The sequence below is a fragment of the Thunnus thynnus genome, chromosome 1 (assembly GCF_963924715.1).
Source record: "Thunnus thynnus chromosome 1, fThuThy2.1, whole genome shotgun sequence".
In the NCBI taxonomy this organism is placed as follows: Eukaryota; Metazoa; Chordata; class Actinopteri; order Scombriformes; family Scombridae; genus Thunnus; species Thunnus thynnus.
The window spans coordinates 28,344,140-28,368,962 of NC_089517.1; the positions used below are offsets into that span (position 1 = coordinate 28,344,140).

General features: G+C 41.1%; 1 protein-coding gene across 4 annotated transcripts in view; it reads right to left on the minus strand.

The window, feature by feature from the left end:
- The window catches only part of zgc:158464 (uncharacterized protein LOC791139 homolog), a 95,098-nt gene extending 78,552 nt beyond the window's left edge, over positions 1–16,546 (minus strand). For 2 of the 4 annotated variants that reach the window (XM_067594235.1, XM_067594226.1), the window contains exon 1: positions 15,762–16,546. In XM_067594235.1, the coding sequence (XP_067450336.1) occupies positions 15,762–16,193 (432 nt within the window). In that variant the 5' untranslated portion in view covers positions 16,194–16,546. The remainder of the gene's footprint in view (positions 1–15,761) is intronic. The other 2 variants (XM_067594252.1, XM_067594244.1) reach the window with 1 other exon arrangement.
- Positions 16,547–24,823: the final 8,277 nt, after the last annotated feature.

The window sequence follows — 24,823 nt, forward strand, 5'->3', positions numbered from 1 at the left end:
AGATTTATGCCGAGCTGGCAGTGAGCCACGGCTAATTGCAGTCTTGCTCTTTTTGCTGAGCATTTTGTGCAGTAGATGGCAATTAAGTGGACATCTTGAGACCCAGAAATACAGCTCAAACCTTTAGGGAAGGGAGCAACTGTCCGCATCTATAGTGCCTTGGGGGGGGATATTTGTTTCCTTGACATGTTTGCTTCTTCAACCAGGTCACCACTTCAAAAGTAAAGATCTACCCTATGAAAGGATATAAACTCCCATCTGAGCGGTCTGCCCTCTTGGACATTGGATCTAATTATTGTGTGTGACTGCACTGGTTTGGGCCAGCTGTTAGGAAATGGGACTTTTTCTCTGTTGAGGCTCCTGACAGTCTAGTCCTGCCAATCAGTGGGCACACAGGCCAGACGAGTAGGGCACCGCACACTCCATAACTCGGAAAGGGGTTTCAAACAAATAAGGAAACACTTGTGCCTACACCTAAGTGAGCATGTAACAGTGTGCATGACTGGCACTACTCCCTATGAGTCATGTGTAACAGAAAGGGATTTGGTCTCATTATAAGCAAGCTCATCACTCATCTGGTGGATAGGGCCGGGCGGGGCACACTGGAGGTGGACCGAGCCTCATGCCTGCCGTGCTGTGCCTCCGCAACTTTGCCAGCTTTCTTTCAGAACAACCACTGCCCGTTTCTGCCGCAGAGAGAACACACTTCCCAAAAGCAATCTCAATATGCAGGTGAGGGTGCCAAGGACACACATACACACCTGTCAAGCCTCAGGGGAGCAAGTAAAATATACAACCGTCTAACTTTGAGATTACTCTTCAGCTGGGAAAACACTGACATTTTTACAGTATTGATTGGGGTCAAGTGTCATTTAACGCAGTCATAAATTAAAAAAAAATATCTTGAAAAGTTTGCAAGTGTTAAATGCTAGGAAGTTCACTGGGGATAATTTATAAGCTGCTTAGTGACAAGAGAAATGCTGGCAGGTATATTCCTGAACAGATCAACACCACTATACGTGGATTAAGCAATAATAGCAAAGGAAGTAAGTACTGCGGATGTGTTTCAGAGCAGCTACTGTATGTTAAATCCGCCTTCTTCAATATTCCCTCTCCATCTGTTTTGGGGAAAATAACTAGGACTTTTTTCTGCTGCAGCATAATTATGGGTTCCTCAAATGTTTTTTGCTTCTGTGAATTCAAGCAGGGGGGGGATTCCAGTACAAACATTGTCCTGGTTTGTTTTTGTGCTACGAAAAAATATACATATTTCACTCACAAGTTTAATTAAAAATTCAACCATTCGAATAAGCAACAACTTTGCAGCCTCAGAGACCCCAAATCTCTGCAAATTATTCATCACAGCCACATTGTCATTACCATCTCATACCTTGTTGCCTGGAAACTTAGCCATCAGTAATCATAACGTGTGCCAAACCCACCTCAGATACACTCACTGCAAACACAGCCCAAACCTAAGAATAAGCAAGCCTCACTAAAACAACAATGAATCACCTAAATGCCCATCTGACTGTGGTCCGCATACTGCAGCACAGTGGCTCGAGGTTAGAGACCATATCCCACAAATGTGACAAAACCCTTTAAATGCTGCAATTTGCATTCTCCTCAGCATAACATTACATTGCCTCATATTCATACAGTTCAAATAGATTCACACCTGTGAACTTCATAAATACAGTCTTCTATTCTCTAGACTGACAGCAGCTGTATCACGCAACTGGGTTTAAGTGCCAGGACACTCAAGGCAAATTTCCCCAGCTTCAGGTTACAGCTGTTTATGCCTGCATGCAAGCAAAGATATTATCAAGGTTTTACTGTAGCAGAGCTCACACCTTGAATTTCTACCACCTTACCACTTCATGCACCATCATGAGCCAAAAGGATGTTTGGGCATGTTTCAGGAAATAATGGCAATCAATTACTGAGTTATGTGTGGAGCCACACCAAATGCATGACATCATCTTTGCCTTTCCTGTTGACATAATGTAGGACAAATAAAGGGCGGGGTACAGCATGTGATGAAAACTCCTGATAGCTTCAGACATAATGATGTCTTGGGATTAAATGCAATAATGGGTAATCTTGGATTAAAGACTTTAGACACTAGACTTTGCTTGGCCCTTAGCTTGGGCCTGATACACATTAGTGGTGTTTCATCTTTAGGCTTGGAAATTTCAGTTTGATACAGTAATGTCTAAAGCAGCGTGAGTTAATGGCAGACAAGCAAAAACACTTCACTTTGACTGTAATGTATGTGTTTCAGTACCTTTTTACCCTCCCACACAATCAAAATCAGACTCAGCCAAGTCTAATAGACCTGCCACTACTGTGAAAGCAAAACAGGAATCTGTTCTTTTAAAATAACCTCTGCAGAGGCTGAGCCAGTATTTAGAATACCTTTTTTTTCATAATTTTACCATCAAATTATTATATGTCAAGATAAGATGCAATTAAAAACTACACTGTTTCTCAAATTCTGTTTGTCTGGTTTGAGGAATACATCTACAGCTGTTAACATTGTGAACATCCTAATTATGGCCCCTGTTTCCACATATGCTTTACAGGCATATATTTAGCACTGAGCTAAGCAGTAAAAGCTCTTTTAAGCACCTGGGGATATTCTTATTCATGTCAGTTGAGGGACACTCAACTTTCCTTTCCCACTAAAAGCAAATGAAGCTGATGACAAACCAGTTTCCACCCTGCCTACAGTTAAACAAAAATGAAACAAAAAGAAGAACAAAGCTGCCTCTTGCTATTTCACTTTCATTTTGAATTATTGGGCAAACATGTTACAAAATGTCTCAACAACATAGCAGAAGCGTAGATAACTAAGATAAGTTTTTTGAGATGTACAGTATCTATTGTGAACCTTGCCGTATGGTCATTATCAGCTCAATGCGGTGTCGTATTCCTACCTTTCCAGTAGTCTTTTGTTGCCCGCTGGCAGGCAACAATGTTATTAATTTTAGTCTACACAAAGCCTTCCTGGGCATCTGGGGGATTTGAGCCATCGACTATTTAGATCAACAGCCTCTTTAAGGCACCATCTCCCTGCCCCAGCAGGCTAGTTCATGTTTGGGTGGAGGAGGTGGTGAATATTTCCAAATTGTTCCAATGTGTCCTTCCTGTCCCAGTACACTAATGACTACTCGACAGCAGGAGGAGCATGGTGTTGTGAGGATAAGGGGTGCTAGAGAGTGGTGGTGCGCCTGGGGACTCACCATCTGCCTTGTGGCATGCCAGGGTGTGTCAGGACTGCAGCCAAGCCACACTTGTCATGAAAGTAAAATTCCCCCCTCAGCACAAGACTGCAGTGCCTCAATATATCAGGTCTTTGCTAAGCTGTGATGTAAGCCTATATGAATCTCACATAGCCACCTCACAGGCTTAGGCCATGTTCCCGTGGTAGCTTGGTCCTTCACTGGTCTGCAGCATAGAGAGAGAGTGCTCACTCAATTACTTTCATTCCACAGCCCAGATCCCAGGTTGGCCATGTCTTACACCTGCCAGAGCTCTGGCAACTCACAACGGTGAGAGCAACAGACTTCTTGAAATGCACTGTGGCTCTCGGGCGATGAAGCTGACTTCAAATCAGTGGGAACAGAGGGAGAACATTAGCGAAGGAGAGAGACTATAACAGGCACCTGCCACTTTGGCTCAATATTCAACGATGCTAGAGCTTCTAGGATTACAATTCGATTGGGCTCCGGTATTCCATTAGAAGTGGGAAAATAAGGGCTAGAATTCTCCTCCTGCACTCTTAATGGAGAGAGAGTGTGTATGGCTGGCCCATCAGATAATCAGGAAATAATGCAAATTTAGAAAGATTGCATTAGATGCAATTTGAGCACATGGCTGGAAATTTTGTTATAATAGTTAGGAAATAGACTGCCGCACATTTCTTCGTCTACATTTTGAGCAAGCTTCTTGTTCAGTGTTGGCATTTTAGAACAATACAAACAACAACCACAACAACCAGAGGCAGAGGCAATATAACAGCAGACTGATGGCTTCGCCACACAATAACCAGATAAACCATCCACCCAAAAACATATAAATTGATGAAAATACAGACTAGGCTCCGTCCTGCTGAATGAGTACTGACAGGAATATGATATTAATGTCATGGCTGGTCCAGGAAGGATTGAATGTGTCAAGGTTGAAGCCCCTATGAGTCTGCCAGAAAAGTCAGTGGGCTGTAGAATGAGGGAGGAGGGGGAAAAAAAAGAAAGAGGACTGACGTGTGTGATTTATGTCTCACGCCACGAGGGATTTCAGCCACTGATAACCTAATACAACTCAGTGCTTAGCAGCTCAATTGCATTAAGGCATTTCAAAAGGGCTTTTTTTTTTTGCTGCTATTGCTCTTTTGTTCTTCAGTGTAACAAAAAAGAAAACATGCCACTATTGTAAGGACAGAAAGCCACATAAAAGAAGAGAGGAAGGGAGGGGAGAGAAGACAAAAGGTGGGGGGGGGGCACTATTTTATTTTATATTTCAACAGGAGAGCTGGTGAATGCACTGCTATGCATACGGTATGTTTACTCCTGCTGGGTGGAAAAATGTTCAAATACTCATGTAAAAGCCAAACTCAGCAAGCTGCACCTCCTTGAAGTGCCTCTGCTGATAGCTCCTCCACCTTATCTTTGTCTATAAACACAGGATGAATGCTGTGTGTGTGCAGTGCGCAGCCATCTGAAGATAACTTGGCCACAATTTTTTTTTCGAAGGAACATATTGGCAAGAAACACTCCCTCAAGGCAATTTATTTAAGCAAAAATGATCACAGCTTCTCTGTTGACATAATGCAGTTACTATCAATAAGACACTTTCATGTTTCTAAGAAGCAAGCGCAAATCTGGTTACAATTCATTGAAGGCCCCTTGTGAAGACTGAGCTCTGCTGGGCTCTATATCTCCCAAACAGATTAAGCAGACGGAAAACTGGCTTCGCCTGTAAAGGAGAGACAGTGCAGGAGTTTGTTTCCCAGCATACAGACCTGATATTAATGTAACTTAATTGAAATGACTCCTGAGAAACGCAGCTGCTGCTTGAGCATTCTGCCTCTGTGAGCTAAGGATGGGAGTCAAGAACCAGTTCCAAATTGTCCGATCCACTGGAATCATGGGCGTCCAAGCTGATCAATTCTTTTTATCGAAGCCGGCATGTGTTTCTGATAGTTGCGCAATACAAAACATTGATGTCAAACTCATGCGTCTACAATTCTGGAAACTTGCAACAATAAGGAGTCATTGCGGTAGGAGCCAGACAGCAAATAAATCACTCCCAGAATGACCAAGAAGCACCCGGTGCTGACCGGGTACTGTGACCAGGCCAGGCTGCAAGGAGAGCCACTGTTCTGTCAGTCAGCTGCTGGAGCTAATGGAGCTAACTAACGGACAGCGGACCGTCAGCTGTTACCAACCGGGGCTAACAGGCTAGCTGACAGGCCACTGGCTCGCCACGCTGCAGTGCAGTGCAGTCATACTGAGGGAACTTGGGGGGTGAACAATCCCTTCACTGAGTAGAATCACTTGCTCAAGCCTGCTGCGGCATGCACGCCTTTTCTCTACTCTGTTTCTACACTGTGTTCAGACTCACAGATGACAAAACAGTTGCGTTGATGCTGAAAACCTGTGTGGGCATTTTTTCCACACAGAAGATTGATCAGGAATCGATAAGGGAATCGACAAAGAATTGGACTAATAAGCAGCATCGATAATGGCATTGGTATCAATAAAATCTCATCAATTCCCATCCCTACTGTGAGCTCAAAAGAGAATTATGTGCCTCTTCTAAAGGCCTACTTAGGAACCAGAAGACCCAGCTAATCATATTATTAGATCTGCTATAAAGATGCTTTTTCACAATCAGTCACAAGCTCCTGCAGTCCACATACCAATGAGGAGCACTTACCTTCAGTTAAAACATAAATTCTGTTTATTTCGAGGTGAATTCATTTGCTTTGCTTTTAATCTAATTGGAGATTCATCCAAGAGCAGCGATTCAGTGTCCGTAAGCATGCTACTCAACCTTGAGAATAAACCAAAACAAATAGTGACTTTAGGAAACAAGATAAAAGCATTCCAACACCTCTTTAGAACATTTATGTCCCAATGATTAGTTGGAAAACAGGCTCATGAAAAAAAAACCTCGTCTATTTTTCCTTTCTTACCACTGAGCAGCAAAAGTGCATTTTCCTCGACCATAACCGCTACCATTAGCGAGTTCAGGATTTAGAGAGTCTATACACAACAAGCTTTACTGTATATGTTTTCAGGATTAGATTCAGCATCCTTCTTTGCACAATTATGTGCTCAGCCATCAGTTTCACATGTATCTCCCTCAGAGACATCTGTGTTGTTCAAAGAACAGCTCACTTCTGGCTGCCGACTTATTTATTACACCCCCCTTTAAGATTCAGACCACATTAAATGTTGGTTTGTCAGATCTTTGCACTCTTGCCCATGTGGGGCGGCTTTCGCACGGCAGCCGGGGTGAAGCCGGTTCTTTTGGCACAAGTAATTTAGCCTGTTGTTGATCATGGTTTGCATGAGAATGCTTCCAGATGCGGTAACTACGACGCTGATACCATGCACTACACTTCGGTGGCAAGTGGGAAAAACATCAGCAATGCATAAAATAGTTGAGTCACAGCAGCATTTGCCATTTTGTGTTGAAAGGACAGTTTTCTAAGACACATTAAGTGCAGCTGGACAGTCCCCCTGTACATACGCAGGACACATCCGTTATGTGTGTGTGCATGAGGCACACAACTGCACACACGCTCACACACACGAGACAAGCTTAGGATGAGACCTCAATCAATTCTGAAGTAGGATGTGTAGTGTTCATTAACAGCGCTCATTCAAATCAGACTTCGTCAAGACTTTCAGTCTGTACAAATTGATACTCATCAGCTCCCAGGCAATCACAAAGAACTTCTCAAAACTGCACTTTGAGTAAAAAAAAGAAATTCTTAATTCCATGAAAGTTAAAGATAGGTTAATCTTTTGTAATTTCAACCTGCTGCGATGCCTGTTGTGTTTCTTTTTGTAAAACTTCTATGAACTTCTACTCAACCTTGAGACTTACTTTAATTACACTTACAGAAGAGAAACATTATATTGTACTTTTGACTACATTTAACACAAAACATCCCAATCCAGAAAGATGGTAGCATTAAGTAGTATAAAAAAGTATTAAGTAGTATAAAACTGACTATATCCACACATTACTTGTGTAAACCTGCTCGTCCACTCCTTTCTATACTTAATATTCCACCCAAACAAAATACCCCACTAGGAAGTACTCTTGCTTTCACAATTTTAAATGGAATATGTGTAGCTTTACTTTTCAATAAATTTCTAAATTGACTTCCGCCTTCTCCTGATGAATGAATACTTCTTTCTTCAGTACCCAAGGCAGTGAAGCAAAAAAAACACCCCGAGTCGTCCCTTAGGACCTCCCTCATTGAAACACACTCCACACAACCACTTAAGACCTCCAGTGGAGAAAGGAGAGGAGGCCGTGAGTTGTACCCTATGAAGGTGCTCTTAATATGCGACAGATATTCAAGATTAAGTACTTGACGACACGCTTGACAAAATCCAATTTCCTTCCTCTGCCCCCATCCCTCTGCGATAGATTTATTGGCAGTGTTTCTGCTACATACAGTTAGTGTTGCGGCACAAGAGTCGCGAATAATTCAGGTGGTACAATGGCATGTTGGAATTTTATAAAATGTACCCATGTAAATGATTTGTCCTCAACACAGGCTGCACCAATTTCCCTCATCACTACAGTTAACAACTAACAGTTGGTATAATAGAAGCATTATTTTGTTTTGTTTTTTTATTTGAGAAAGGGGCAGTCGGTTGAAAAGAGGAATAATTTACATTGTCTGCCCACCAAACACTTAAGTATGCTGACACTTACTGCAGATATATGATGTTGCTCCAAAACCGCAGTGGCAAAAACGCTATTATTTATCATGGCTTATAAGATAAAAACTAGCACAATTAGGAAAGTAGAGCTTCATGAAACATTTGGAAATCTACTGGGATGGAGGCTTTGGTTTTGAGAGAGTGATTTACAGAGCGGGGAGAAAAACAAGCTGCAGCCAGGCTGTAAACAATGCTAGAGATCTTGATGCGAGGACGTCTTGATTGAGGCTGGAAGCTCTGTGGCCTCAGATAGCCTCTGCGTGGTCAGGATGCACTGAGGTCCCAGCAGGTCGCCCAGACTGACAATAGAGCGAGCGCGCAGGGTGGAGTCCCATACCACTGCCATTGCTACGTGGCTTCCCACCTCTCTGATCACGATAGCGAAGGGCGAGAGAGGCTATATTAAGAGGGGAGAGGTATCAGCAGTCTGTTACCACAAAGAGCTCTCAGTGGAGTACGCAACAGCTATGTGCTGTAAGTATTTGTCACTATTTCTGACATCTAGATTGCTCAAACAGCCGAGAAGATTAACCATGGTTATATTTTAGCAAGCGAGCAGCGCTTAGAATACCCAGCCTGCACAGATGGGCGAGCACAGACTTGTCAAGTTAAAAAGGGAATGTCACCAAGTTGTAAACACTTCCTGTCAGGAAGGGAGCACTTCCTTAATCCTGGAGCAACCAAGCCATTCCTTATTTTCCACCAAACAACTGCAGATAGTGGCTTGCTTTCTCTACCCATGTTCCTATCATAATAACAGCTAATTTTAACAGTAAAAAAAAACAAAAACAGTCAAATGTGATCTCTTATGAGTAAATCTTAGATCTGAGCAGCAGAACAACAGACTCAGAATTATTGACTAGACTCCTTTCTCATTTACATAATGCAAGAATTCAAAGTCTGAAGTCCCACTAAGAAGAGATGGAAGTGTTCAGCTTCCTGGTGAGGACTCAGATCACAGGGAAGCTCTGTTTGCAAGATGGAAGTCTGGATACCTCCTGCAGTGTGACACAAAAACAACAGTCTGCACTCACATGCAGGGGATAAAAAGACAAATCAGTTGTCAATGACCTCTGCAGCACACTGTATTGTGACTCAAACATAACTATTGGGGTACAACTGAAGTTTGCATAGTTTTTACTGCGGGAGATCAGAGCTGAGCTATTGAATTTGCAAAAATAGTGCAAAAAGTGCCAAAGCTTCATGCAGATATTCAAATGGCATGCAAGCTCAGGGCTCAGTTTGTTTCCTTATAACCGGTGTGTGACAACCTGCCTGCCCACCAGGACTCCCTCCTTCTAGACTCAACTACACACACTGTCATTAAACAAAACAGAGCCATGTGTCTACAACTCCCCAGCGGCCAGAGCTGCAGTACTAGTCTGCAGGCTAATTGTGACCTGGTGGAATCATGTGACTGATGTTCCCGTGCAGAGCTAGAAAAAGCAAATCTAGCAACAAACACAACAGACTCCATCGGGACTCTTTAAGCTGAAAAGAAGGCTCCCAGATGGAGGGGAAGAAGAAAATAAGCAAACAATGGCTAAAGGCCATCATTTCCAAGACCTATAACTTTCAGGCACATGTGGGGTGGCTGTATATAAAACCTAAACCATGACTAGTTATTACACTCAATGATGCTGGATTAGTGTCATGATGAAATTGTAACAGGATTTGTGGATTCACCAAAATGATATCTTGATGAAAAGCCGGACCTTTCGGTGCTCAATTGAATAACAATTACATTATGGCTTCCAGCGTAGCCTCCTCTACAGGATGACTTCATTCCTGCTCCAGAAAAGGTGGGGCTTAAGCATGCACGCTGTTCAGCTGTGGACCAAAGAGCACTGTGCTCCTTCCTTCCTTTCAAAGTGCCCTTCCAGGATTCTTGTTTAGGTCATGTGAATCTACTGTTGCGCTCTTTTGTTTTGGACAGTAAAGCAAAGAAAAAACATGAATATGAAGTATGAAGTATGAAGTATGTTTGGCATGAAAAGAATCATTTCTTGTATTCTGAGCAGTGAGTGACTAAAACTCGTAGCCTTGAACTAGCCAGGTTGACTTTGAGAAAATGCTTTGGATGCTTAAAATAGTTCAGGAAATGCACAGCATTCTTTGACACCTCAGTGAGCAGTGGGTCAAACTGGAAACAAAAATCTCACAATCACGCCTTGTAACTCGTGCCAACAATATCACGGTCTAGACTTTACTGTAATGAGTCAGAGTAGCCATAGCAACAAAGTCTTAATTATTTAACACAATGTATCATGTTATTTATCATAATCATCAAAATAATGATCTACTCACTTCAAAACGTGAGTCACAATCTGCCTAGCGCTGACCGACAAATTTGTCACTACTGAGCGTGATTAGAAAAACAACAGCTGCAAAATCCAAGACATTCACAACACAGCTTTCACACCAATCTGTTGACTATTCCGACCGGTGTATCACATTGTAACAGCAGCGGAAAATTACTTAAAACATTACATATCCTTATTAACAAAGCTATATATTGTGCCCATTATGACTTCCACTCAGCCAAAGAGCAGAAATAAACAGGTTTGGGTAAATATAGAGCAACAACATCCTGCACCACTGACATCCAGTCGGGCCTATCAACCTCACCAACTGCACTTAAAAGGGGTGCGGTAACAAAACATGATGGGCTCTGATGTTTTCATCCATTTTCTGGCTCCCTGAAGAAAACCACTCTCACAGACCCAGGTGATATTGACGTTTGTGCTTGACATTTCTCCTATCACTGGCAGAGATGAGAGTGTGAAAGGCCGGTGGGATGCATTTATAAAACTCCACTGATGTCTGGAGTGCCAGGGTGAAAGGCCAGGCGAAGATATTCAGGTTGTGGGGAAATGAAGCTGAGCCGAGTTCAGCCATGCACTACAGGCACTGTAATCTGCAGGCCAGTCAAACAAGCCAGATCTGCCCTAGCTAGGAGACAGTAGCTTGGAAGGTGTGTCAGGTAAGTAATTCAACTCTTTCACATACTGCAGTGCACCATTTCAAGTTCAATCTGGCCATTACGCATCCAATTGGACTTAAAAGTATGCAAAATATCAAAGGAATGGAGCCCACAACTATTATTCATGAAATTAAGCCATAGTCAGCCATTCAATTATGGCAACTGGCATTCAAGGATCACTGTCTTTGTATAGTCTCATTGAATCTGACAGACATTTTTGCTATGAAATACAATATCTGATTGTTACCCCAGGACAGGCTGCTACAAATGACTTCTGACTTCTTGAATATTTGGAGTTTATTAATGCAGTTTTTTGATGATAATATGATTATTATTTTAATCCACACGCAGAAAGTTTCTTATGTTGAAATTGTTGGGTATATGGTATGGTTCAACCATAGTATATATATATATATATATATATATATATATATATATATATATATATATATATATATATATATCCACCAACTTTCCTCTTGGATAATGACTTACTGGAATCTCTGCTTGTTGCCTGGAAACCTCACGGCGATGACAACACTCCGCCAAGTCACTGCACCCAGCCAAGAAATAGTCCAGCAAATAACCCCTTGTAACATTGATTTCAGGATGAAGTCATCAAAACAGACAAGAACAGCAGCACTGCAGTTCAGAAATAGGATATTTTGGTTTTCAGAGACATCCCAAAATAAACGAGAAAGACTTCTCTTACCCGGAGGAGTGGTGAAATAAGGTGTTTTGCAAAAAAAAAAAAAAAAAAAAATCAAAATGGCAGAAAAACTACTCAGGAAGAAAAAAAAGCTGTGTTTATGTTGATAGATTCGTCTTGACACAAAGAATGTAGGAAAAGGAGCAACTTTGCTTCTAGGTCTCAGAGTTCAGCAGTTATGAGCAAAAATATAGAGTGCTTTATAAATAGCTTCATAGCAGTGCTCTCTGCATCAAAACATAATCAGTTCTTCTTTGATCCAAGGCCTAACTTTCCACCAAATTTCACTAAAATCTGTGGAATTTTTAGAACATCCTTTTAATAAACAAACATAGATAGAGGAAGAAAAACATGACCTCCTTGACAGTGATAACAATGATTTTACACCTCTAGCATAATCTCATTTTAAACGCTGAGCCAGGTCTTGCAAAGAGGTGCACGGAAGGGATATAAGAACATAAGCACAGACTAAATCTGTCGATCCAGACGCCTCTGTAGGCTGCACAACAACTGTCTGGGTGTCTGATTCAACGGCATGCTTCTATAGACAGACATGCTAGCTGGCTCGTAGGATCACTGAGTCTAAAGGGACCCCGAGCCCTGAATGGAGGCAAAGTTAGACTGGAACAGCAGTTTCCTTAGGTGCACAGACCCGATACTGATGATGACAGGCTGCGCTTCACAAGGATGTTGCATCCTGTCAGCTCTGTGCCACTTCTTTTGTTTACACATTACCAAGTGAAGCCCATCATCACTTTCAGGTGTCCTTGAGAGAAGTTAGGTTAGTGCTGAGCAGAGCGATGAGCTGGGAGATGAAGCCTTTAATTGGCTGCAAGGCAAGATGATAATTGATCATCTCTCTCAACTCACTCTACCATGAAGGGCTTGGCATCATTTGAAAACAAAACATATCACAATGCCTTGGAAACTCAAAACTCCAAGAAAGCACCAACAGTCTGCATTAAAATATTGAATTTCAGTTTTAAAAGCTCAGTATGAAGATGCAACTCCTCAGACAAAAGTCATCTGAATAAACTGTCACCTCTTCGACGATGATTGGCACAAACAGCGACACAGAGTGGGAAAACTGTGAGATGAAACAGGACAGCTGTGGAAATGTAGCAGATACATTGTATTTTGCCGAGCAGATGTACATTATTGCACATAAACACGTCTTCATCTCGCCTTTTTTTCTCCCATGAAGGCTCAGTGAATAGAAATGGACTGGAGGAAAATACGCTTGATGCTGCTATTGGCATTTCAGGCATTAGGTTTACCAGTGATATAATTAGCATTCATGAGTCAAGTAATTAAAACATCAATGTAACCAAGCAGAGCTGTTAAGACACTTACGTGCTCTTTGCTCAGTCTCCAGCAGTCAGCGTTTAGTCTATCCATTTAATATCAATCCGATGTGTGTGTGTCCGTGAGTGTGTGTCTGTGTGTGCTACACAACACATTTCTCCCACTTTTGTTTGAGTAAAACAGCTTTGCTATAAAATAACAAGAACATATTGTGAACTCCACACACACTTTCAAACCTTTCAACGCTAATCTAAAGGGAGAGTGTATGAAACCAACTGCAAACAGTGTGCTCTCCCGCAGAGACTGTTAAAACACGTCGCTATACGGGAGACATTAACAGCACTGTCTAAATCCTCACCTGGAGAGTCCCTCTAACAAGGATTTAAAAACTATTATCACGGCCAGCCAGAGTTGGAGAGAAGATCCTTAGCTTCCAGACAAACAGTAATCCTCACAAAAGTTTGAACATAAAGCCTCACTGCACACTCTGAAGCAACAGTCTGCTTACTGAGTAGCATGGTGACTTATTGAAAGGGTTTTGCTATAAAGTATCTATCCGCTATGGGAAAATTATGCACATTGGAGCACAATTCCTGCTGCAAACTTCCCTTTTACTCCTGAGGGTGTCAGGTGACTCACAGTAAGTGGCACATAATGTAATCCATGCAGTAATGTTAAAAAAAAAAACAAACAAACACTCCATTCAGCCCAATGAAATAAGGCAAACACTGAGAAACTCATTACTGCTGTGATGGATTATACTGCATAAACAATTTCTAACTTTGTGGAAGTTTTTTTAATACTGTGTGAGATTCCGAATGTGGAAAAAAAGTTCCAGATATCTCCAGTTTTGCTGAAAGTCTACAGTACCCTAAGGGATGGTGTGAAGGGGAGGGGATAACCTGGATGACGTCTACAAAAAAATAGCAGCATTATCTTTTTTTTTCAATCATATTTCCCTCTCTACAATGATGCCAATTTTATTTAACCTTCAGCACCTGACAAGAAACCCTTAAACCCTTCTCTCGACATACTGCTTAAGCCCACCAGCTGTCAGTACTGATTTAGCTCGTCCATAACATCACACATACTGGTAGGTGTGAGGTATTTAAATCATACACAATTATCTGTCTCTCTATTAAAGCCATATGTGCACATGAGGAGAAGACAGAGAGGCAATTGTATCCTGACTGGGGGAGATCCAAATAAGCTTCAATTAGCAAGAGTCAACTATAATCTGTTTAATCAGCGTGAACAGCTGCAGTTGCTGTGTGAAAATTATAAATTCTGGTTCCCTTGTTGTTTTGCTGATAACTGAGCTGTATGGTTAATAAATCTGAATACCAAGTTGAAGAAGGGCTGCTGAGAACAGTGGCTGAGAGTCTGCGAGAACAAACATCGACAGAGGTTTTATGAGCTTCACATGGTTCCTCATCTCTGTGTTGAGGGCATATGGGAAATATAGATGACAGTAGCAGTTGTGTTCTGTGATCAAAACTGGGACGAGAAAAAAAAAAAGCCCTGTCTTCCTTCATGCGACACTCTTGTGACAGGTTGCAGGCGCTGTGGAATATAAATAACTGTGTTAAACTTACTGTGGACTTGTCACAAGTCACAAAGCAAACACAAGAGGAGGAAGTAACCTGAAGGTGCAATCAAGATGACCAAAACATTTTCAGAATGCAGCTTAGATTGAGACATGATCTCACTTTTGCACGTCAGGAGGAAACGGTGTGTATTTGCACATAGTTGTTGTGCTTTCTTCTCTGTATCTATGCTATGTAAACACTGAAACATTCCTCAGCGGGATCACACTCATCATACAGTATGTCCTTAACCTCGCTGACAGTTGAACATCTCAGGTTTCTCTAAATGAACCTAGTGTGTATGAATTCCTGAGAAGCCTGACATGACAGTGTGCTCCTAGGCACAGCTTGCATGCACTCTGCCTGTCTGTCTCTACATTCGCTTTGTGCTGATTAGTGTGCAACAAGCTCCCTGCATGGGTAACAACCTGAAACTTATAAAAAAAAAAGCAAAAGTGGGAGTCTTATGCTGTTATATGAAGAGAACTCTGCCAAGAGAGGCTCAAATTAGAGCCATATATCCAGAAACTCATCACAAGTCATTTCCTCTCAAGCCAGCAGGCATCACTGTAAAAAGGAACATTCACTAAATTGATATGTCTAGTTAAATAAGATTAGAGGAATTAGTTGAATTAAGGGCACTGTTGAATAAGTCTAAGATCACATTGCTGCTTGGGAATAAGCTGCAAATAAAGATGGGCACACAGCACTCACATTTAACCCGTGTTTAGCTTCACTTTACGCCAACTTAACAGTCACAAAGTACAGCAAAAGATACACAATTTGCAGTATTAAAAGGCATATCTGCTGTGATATTGAGCAGTGTGTCAACACAGGACACAGACTGTTCCCTCCTCAACACTCCCTGTAGGGCAGGTTAGTTATTAGACAGAGGTGGATGTCGCAACTCCTGCGGACAGCCGTTGTGCGCTTGTGATAACAAGTTCTGCCGGTTGTAACGATTCATTCCTTACAGGAGTGGGTCAGGTCAAGTGCTTCATACAGATCATGTTTTATTTAGAGAAAAAACAAATAGGCACCAGTGTCATGAAAAAGAACTAATTTTGTGACTTAATTCTGAGAAAAAAAATAGACTCGAAGGTTTTTTCAGGTATAATAATTTGAACATGTAGCGTATAGTTTAGAAGTAGTAGCCCTATACTTGACCATTTGACCACAGACTAATATTTTGACTAAACTTCACCCACCTTCTCCTTGTTGTCGTGGTCCGAGGGAGGTGAAGTAGGAGATTTAACACTCCCCACAGCAACAGCCTGGGTGACTGTAATACCGCCGCCCGGAGCCGGGCTGCTCTTTTCGATTGTTTCCACCTTGATAAGTCGGTGCTTTGGTGACACATACTTGATATCCGGCGACCCCACAGTGTTCAAGCTGGAGGCAAATGAAATATTTCCACCTGGAGTGTACGGGTCCTCGAAGTCCAGTTCCTTTTGTAGTTTGTAAGCAGCGAGGATGTCCGGCTGAGCGGGGCTCGGGAAGGTGGCCCCGGAGCTTGTTGGTTGGTAGCCAGGCGCACTGGGCACACCGGTGTGACAGTGTCTGTAGTCCGGCTTCGGGGGCGCCGGAGGGGGTGCTTTGGTAGTTTTGAATCCTAGGTGCTCCTTGAACCACTTGGCCATGCTGCCAGTGCATCGCTCACAAGTCAATGAATGTAGTTTAGTTCCACCTTTCCTGCCAGCGGAGCCCGAGTCTGTTCGTCAAAGTGGGATCCTCGGGTCACCCGCGGCCAGAAGACCGGCTTCGGAGCGTGTCGCCAGTCTCGTGCGACTCCGTCGGACCGGAGAGGGGTGCGCGAGCCGAGGGGGAGCGCAGCCACAGGCACTTTCTGATCTGCCCCGCCGTAACTCTGTCACACACAAACACACACAAACACACACACACACGCCGTTGTCGCTCTGACTGCTCGGCTGGCTCACCACGTCAGGTTTCCAGACTACGCAACACGGGAGCGCTTGTGCAAGAGGAACACACGCCCCCCCACAAACCTGCCCTCCCTACCTGAGAACATTCACTGCCACCTACCGGACTTGTGAAACTCATCTGACTGTTGACTAGTGTGAATACCAGGAACCGCTGCATAGATCCGTCGCCAGTTTTTTTCACAAGCACTGAGCCCCTCTTTCAGGGATCAATGAAAGATGTGTTATATAGAATATTGTGTGTGAGATAGCAGAGGTGATGATGCCAATCGGAATAAAAGGAGTATAGGTTCTGTTCTGTTAAGGTAAAGTAAATGGAATCCAGATTATTTCACAATTGATCTGAGACCCCTTGTTGGTGAACCATAGTAGCCTACCACAGAACAGTTGAAATTCTCAGGTATAGATAATTTAATCTATATATTTAATGTAGCATTTAAAACACCAGTAAAATGAGTCATTACAAAGATTTTTTTTTAACTGGCTAAATGTATTTTCCATCCCTCTCCAAAACAAACTCTACATTCCATGTCAAAAAAACCCCAAAACACTTAAGGTCAACATTTTTCCCACAAATAGCACTCAAGGGTAAAGTGTCCTTCGCTCATTTCCACTGCTCTCATGTCCAGATGGCCACAGCAGACCATTTTAATTGCACATTGCATTGCAAATGACCAGTTGAGAGAAATGGCAGGAGTCTATATTAACAACGGGCCCTGCTCTAGCTAAGTTCATTAAACAAATCCACCAGTAGAGGAGAGGAATTGTTCAAAGCAACAATACAAGTAAACATTTCTCTCTAAGGTGTCTTTCAATCTCTTTGATGCAAAGGGTCATGGGTTCACATGCTAAACACTAATTGCCTTTGCAATCAGAGGACAGATGGAAAAAAAAATCCTATTTCCCCTACCAGAGACATACTCCAGCAATAGTCTGCATTAGCAGGAGTCATGGCTACAGCGCAGCGGGATTTTATGAAGCAATATTTCTTTTTAATAACACCACACACAGCCTTGAGCGAGTCACAGTGTACAGATCGGAGTTTAACCCTGGCAGGCCCCTGGGAGAGACAACTCCATACTATAGAGATCAAAACAAAATCTATTATTTCTGTCCTGAAATCCTGCCATCATTGCACTTTGGGCAAGCAAAGAGAAATTTGACCAGTGCAATTTCCCTACACTTTATAGGAATAATTTCACCCCACAGCCACGACATAATCTGTTCAACTAGTGTATTATACATGAAAGCTTTAAAACAAAGGACAAGGGAAACAGATTCAGATGGCCCTTAGTTTATTGTAGCACTCGTCTTTTAATGTTGCCAGAAAAAAACAATCTCTTAGAAAAAGGAACAAAGAGCGAAAGGTCTGTTCCAGCTCACACATTACATGGTAGGACTGCAATATACATACTATAGGTGAAGCCTCATTGTATACAGATATTTGTTTACAGGGTAATAGCCTGTCTCATGCTGTAGGTATTGGAGGATCTGTGGTGGGCAGTCATTTCAGTTACGGAGCTTGACTCCCATCACAGATCTCTTATTGCATTGCAACCATTTCATTCACCAATTTCCTCTAGCTGCCGCCACTGACACCCTTTAAAATGCAAATCCTGTAATCCAGCACCCTATAGGATACAAATAGTCCACAAAGTAGCCTACGAAGGCATGGCCCTTGCCAGGAGGAATTTATATAGAAATGTACAGGATTCTGTTAAAGATATACAGCAGTAAGTGTATTAGCACAAATTGTCAATATCTCTCACAACATGAAGCGACTGAAAACACTTGGCAGTGACAGGTGGTGAATGCTGGCTTGAATGAGGAATTTCAGGGCTTAATGAAAACCCAAACAAGTAGATTTTCCACTTTATCACAATGGTATTGAACATACAAAGTCATTAGAAAGTTATTGTAACAGTCTTTTAACACTATGACCTTCAACTGGACTGCAACCTGTTAACTGCCGCCCCCAGGCTACATGGTTTAATAAACTGAAACACTAATTAAACAACAAGTAGGTTGTAGATTATGAACAAACTCTCTTTCCTATGTGTGTCTATGGTAGGGGTGGGGCATGTATATAGTAGGAAGCATGAAATTTACACAGCTCAGACAAGATGACAGCTATAGGTGAATGTTAATGCCTTCAACAGTTGCTCAAACATTTGACATGCAAGACATGTGACAAGTTTATTTTGCTCTTTAAATCAGTCGACTCTGAGGTTTCTCTGAGGCACTGCTGGAAATTATTCTGCAGCAGGTAGTGGTATGGTTAGCACTAAGAAATCAGAGGAACAGTTTGTCAGGATATACAGTATGAACCCAATATTTTGGGGGAAAGCTAGTGATATAAAAGTCTCCTAATCAGAATATGTGCTGCATTCCTTTCTGCAGTCTTCCTCTAAAGATCGAACCATTGTTTACTGCCTATTTTGTGTAACATGTTAAGATGTCTTAGTCAGTTCTGTCTCGCCACGATGTGGACTGTTATTATGTGCTCTAAGCTCATTCAGTCTTTGTTATTGTAATGTTTTGTTCTTCTGCCTTAGCAAGTCAGTGATAACCTCACACCAACTGGTGCAAAATGTCAAAATACTACACCTGAATGGTATTCAGGTGCCATTAAAAGCACCAACTGAAAATTGCACAAAAATTGCACATTCCCTATAAAATATTCATTCCCCAACACAAAGGATTCTTATTTATTTAGCAGAGAATGGTGGACCCCTCTCACTTTTGATTTGTTAAGCTGTAACCGTGCCAAATGGTGCAGTCGAAAAGGGATTACTGTATGTGAGAAACTGCTACACACGCAACTGAAGCACTTTGTACTCATATGTGTGTTTATGTTCCATTTGTCTGATGCATTTCCCAGCGGTACAGCAAAGCCCTGGATTATTTCACAATAACTTCGTGTCAAGCAAACAGTTTAAAATGAGAATTAGGAATACATTTGGCTGCAAAGCTGTCTCAAACAAAAATGCGCACTGAAGCTAGAGCAGCTTCTTCAATTGTTGTCTCTTCATCAGTTTAGTGGCTGAAGAGACAACAGAATGTCAAATTATATGGCGTTGTTGTCATGCTACATCTTTCTCTAACATGTCAGTCTGATACTTTTAAAATAAAATAAAACGGTGTTTAATGTTTTGTGGTTGCACAAATGCAGGAAAAGGTCACAAACTTGCTGCTTTTGATTAATTGCAAAACACTGAAAGATGCAATAATGGCATCACGACAACAACAAGAACTTATAATAACTAAATAACCAAATATTACAGCAGCCCATTTCACTAATGATCCCACTTTCAGCCAGACAAGAGGAACTAGCCTGTGGCTGTAACTGCCGTGGTGTTTGGTTGGAATAAACCTGTAGTATGGCAACCGATAAACAGTGTGTGTGTTTGTGGCCACAGCAGGTATCACTCATAACACTTTCAATTTTCAATCTTTGAAGCCCTGTTGAATTAATAATACATACTGTTTTTTTTAAAAAATGTAATGTTTTTTTAAGTGGTCTAGATCTTTTTTTGAATTGCTTTGTCTCTTTCATTCTCTCTCTCTTACATTTCACACTCCCATGGGCACAAACACACACACCACACACTTAGACGGGTGTTTTCCCACACCACCGTGTGATGTGTGTTTTGTATCAGATGCTTTTCTCCCTGTCATTCAAGCAGGTGGTTTTTGATTTGGTTTTGCAGACTGAGGGAGGTAGAACATCTGTGAAGGTGTAATGGTCTCCTGTCTGTCAACACCTGGATCACCAAGGTCCTGAAGTGAGGAAATCAATACTTAATTGCTCAAGTAGACAGCAGAAGATGGTGATTTCACTTTAGAGCTCCCAGTGTGAATGTACTGCAGGGGACTGTATGAACATGTGGTGAAGCAGTGCTGATAAAAAGGAATATTTTAAAATGGGGAGCCAGACCGAGGCATTCATAAAATGTACTTTTCCAAAGCACATGTGGGAAAGGAGTACATTATTTATGCACTATTTATTTTGTTTCAGAGTAAGGCATGCTAAATACACATATCTGGATATAAAATAATAACAATAACAATAACCCTTCAACGCAGATATTACTAAAATGTTGTTTTCATTTTAGTTTCATTTAAAGTGTTGCATAGGACAACCTGGGTGACAGCTGTAGAGCAGCTATCCATGAACTTGTCCTGTGCACAATTCCACATATTGATAGGATCTGAGTTTAAAACGATTCATAACAGTTGGACTGCCTTTTCAAAAATCATTAAAAAAAAGAAAGCATTATATTCTGTCAATGGCAGATGATGTAAGTTATTTAGCTGAATCTAGGCTTTAGGAAACATTTCTGTTGGTGCATAAGGACAGATACCTGTGCAATGAGGTAACAATTATGGTGACTGTTAGTACAATTGAATGTGTCTTCATTATTGGTGTATTGTATTTTGCTGAGCATTTGGACATTTTGACATGGAAAATCTACTGTATACTACGTAAGTAAATTGTATAACAATGTGAATGAGGCAAAATTCAACATACTTGAAAGGTGTTTTTATTTTTTTACTTTTGAAGACCCAACTAAAGCCACATAGTAAAAAAAACATCCTCATTGTCTGTCAATCTCAGTTGCAACCAAAAATCTAACAGTGTAACCAAAAATATGAATATACCTTTAATTTAAATGCTAAATTATTGTGATTTATTTGTTAATATTTAAAAAGATAATGATTTATTTCAGCTTCAAATCCGTTCAATTTCTTTTTTGCTGCATTTCTACATTCATTTATACTCAGAATGCTAGTATACCTACCACGTCCTGACTCTGCTGAGGGGAGGCACCAGGACCTGCCCCTGTACACACTTTTATGTTTCAAGACTTAAAAACCCCTCATTAACCTGTCTTCTCCCCTTTATCTACACCTCCACGTCATGACTTAAAGGTCCAGTGTGTAGAATTTAGTGGCATCTAACGGAACAGACTTGCCAGAAGTGGAATATAATATTCATAAGTATGTTTTAATTTGTGTGTAATCACCAGAAAATAAGAATCATGTTTCCGTTACCTTAGAATGAGCCCTTTATATCTACATGTGGAGCAGGTTGTCTTCCACAGATGCCACCATGTTGCACCGCCATATTTCTATAGTACCTTAGAATGGACAAATCAAACAAGGGCTTTCATGTTTTTCCACGCATTTCGCAACCGCTGTCAGTACACGCTTATAAGGGGAGGGTGAGGGGAAGGGTATTCAGTTGGTTGCAATCTGCAACCTCACTGCTAGATGCCACTCAATCCTACACACTGGACCTTTAAGTGGGTATTTAAAGAATTAATGGGTTTTAAACCCTCCACTTTGATCAGTCAGTTCATCGGTGTTTTGCGTGACATTCAGGACACAAAGTGATTGTGCATCACCCAAGCAAATAGAGTCAATATAAAGCAATGTTACCCTGCAGGGTTCCATCCCATGTGTTTGAGTCATCAATCCTTCCCATTTCTTAAGTCTGACTGCAGAGCTTTGTTTGCTTTCCCATGCCTGTCAATCAAAGTGCAGACTGGGATCTTAAAAGCTAGCTCCTTTAGCTGCTCATCCAGTAACTGTGTGGCTGTCACCTCTGTTTATTCCAGAAAGGCTTGCTGCTGCAGAGATGAAATGAAGTATTAATGGGCCCCTCTGTTGTGAAGGAGGACAAGGACAGATTACTAATCTGATTTATGTGTGTGGTCTCCCCATCTGCCCGGATGCAGGTGTGCATAGATATGAGCTAAATGTACATTCACTGTTTTATTACAGACTTATGTGGCGGCAGCGGAAACCAGTACAGTATTTTGCAGTGTAGTGAAGCCTGACCTCTGTCTCGTAGGGCTCTATATGTGTCCTCTCCCTGAAGAGATAGTTATTCAGTCAAAGAATTCATTACAACAACACAGTTTCACAGTTTGTACTACTCTGACAGTCAGTGGTGGAAGAAGTATTCAGATCCTTTATTTAAGCAAAAGTACAGACACCGTAATGTAAAAATACTCTATTATAAGTAAAAGTTTAACTTTACAAAGTTTACTTCAGTAAAAACATAGAAGTATTAGTAGTAAAATGTACATAAGTATCAAAAGTAGAAGGAGTCTGCAGAATGTCCACTTTCAGTGTGTTAATACATTACATTATTAGATTATTGCTGATACATTCACATGAAAGCCACATTTTAATGTGTCATTGAGGTGGAGCTCATTTGAACTACACTATATAATATTAGGTGTGTTCAATATAAAATCCAATATTTTTAAGTAAACTAACTAGTAAGCAACTATTAACTAACTGTCGCTGTCAGATAAGATAAGTGCAGTAAAAAGTACATTAACCTCTGAAACAACTATTAAATAACAAGTAGCAAATACTTGAGTTAGATACAAGTATCTCAAAATAAGCTTAAGTACAATTACTTTCCACTGAAAGTTGAGTGTAAAATTATTAAAAAACCATATAACAAACTGTGATGTACAGTGATATGAATATGTGTGCCGAATGTTGCCTGAGAATATACTCTGCTCTACCTGCCATATAAAGCAATAGCATATCTCACTCTAGCTCTATTCTAAGTCTGGTTTGGTTGTGGTAATTAATCATACTCCAGTGCTTGTCTGAGCTTTCATGTGCAGAGGCTGTTAATGTCCTCTGTACATAAAAACAACAACTGCATTCGATTTTTCTCCTGGTTTGCATATGCTGCTACAACCTTAGATCACCCGGATATTTACTTTTTGATGCATATGTCAGACCTATAGCAAAGACCCAGGCTGAGATGGCCTACTTTTTCATGGAATAACTCAAGGTTTCTCTGCTACTCCTAAAGGATCATTCCGCTCACTCTTGTACAAATCATAAAATGCAGTTATTGCAGCGTAAACAGAGTATCTGTAGACCGGCTCACTGAGGAACTAAATCTAATCTTTATATCTAATCTGTGAGTGTGACTGTACCCCAGTGGCAGCCTCTCTTCCTTTTGGCAGTCAGCTCCGGGCAATCCTCTGATCCAATCATGTCTCACTGGACTCTCCCTTTTTTTGCTAATCTAACAGCATGTAACAGTGTTGTCAATTATTTAAGGAATGCATCTCTGAATCCTCCTCAATGTTTTTCTGCTGGCTTTATTCTAATTATTCATCAATCTCTCGTGGAAGCTTAAAATTTGTTGGCAAGCGAAAGCACTCCAGTCGACATGTTACCTTTTGAACCCGGTTAAGTATGTCGCACAGTGTGCTAGAATCCGCACTGCCAAATCGTGCAAAATAAGGATTTACTGCCTATTAACTGGGATCCAAGTGCGTAGTGATAATGCTTAGGATGCTGCACACCCTTGTTGAAAATGAAACAAAATATTTGGCATATATCCTGAATGATTTGTGGCCTTGACGAAGAACATGAAAGGACAGGACATAAACGAAATGCCGATATGCAATTTCTAGGGATGCACTACATGTTTAAATGGTGTTTTCACTAAATTAGTTTACAAGATATTAAGGTATTTTAAAGGATTTTTCAACTGTTCTTTCTGTGTTAATTGAAGTTGTATTCTGGATGATGACTCTTACTGTTGTGCATGGCAATGATACTTGTTTAGTATCATATTTGGGGATGTGAGTGTATTGAGTGTGACTGCGATGGATCACAGCAGCATTGTTCAAAAACTTGCCTCTTCACTCAATAGACTCTGACAAATGAAAATTTGCTGCTCGCTCCTTTGTCTCCTAACCATCGTTTTATAATGCACTGCTGTATGCAACACCATATTTGGACACCACTTCAGAGAAGCCAGCTAATATAATACTGTCAATGGATTTGAATCATGCTATTGTGAGGTGGAAACCTTGTTAGTCCAATCTGGTTAATTTGTTTAATGTAAATTGTCTTTGTCATTGTTGGGTCATTCATTGGGTTCTCTCAAACTCTAAGGTTTAATTTCAAAACCCCATGTTGCACTCCTCACACTGAGGTTGTTGTTTTGATTGCTGAAAAGTTTATTATTTCCAAAACACAGGATTTTTAGCCAGTAATAGTAATCATCTACATATCTTGTTTTTTTCTCCCACTCTCCCTCCAGTTCTCGCATCAACAAAATGATTATTATGTTGGTCATGCTTCACCTTGAATACGATTTCATTATTCCAAAGCACAATTACCAAAGGGAGAACTGCCAACAGTTAAACTCATATTGATTGCCTTGCTGGAGAGTGCAGTGATTGGATACCCACCCATTGCAACCATCCTCATTTTCTTTTTTATTTTAATTTTAATTTCTAATGTATCACTCTGACAAAGAAAGTCTCCAACTGTGCAGG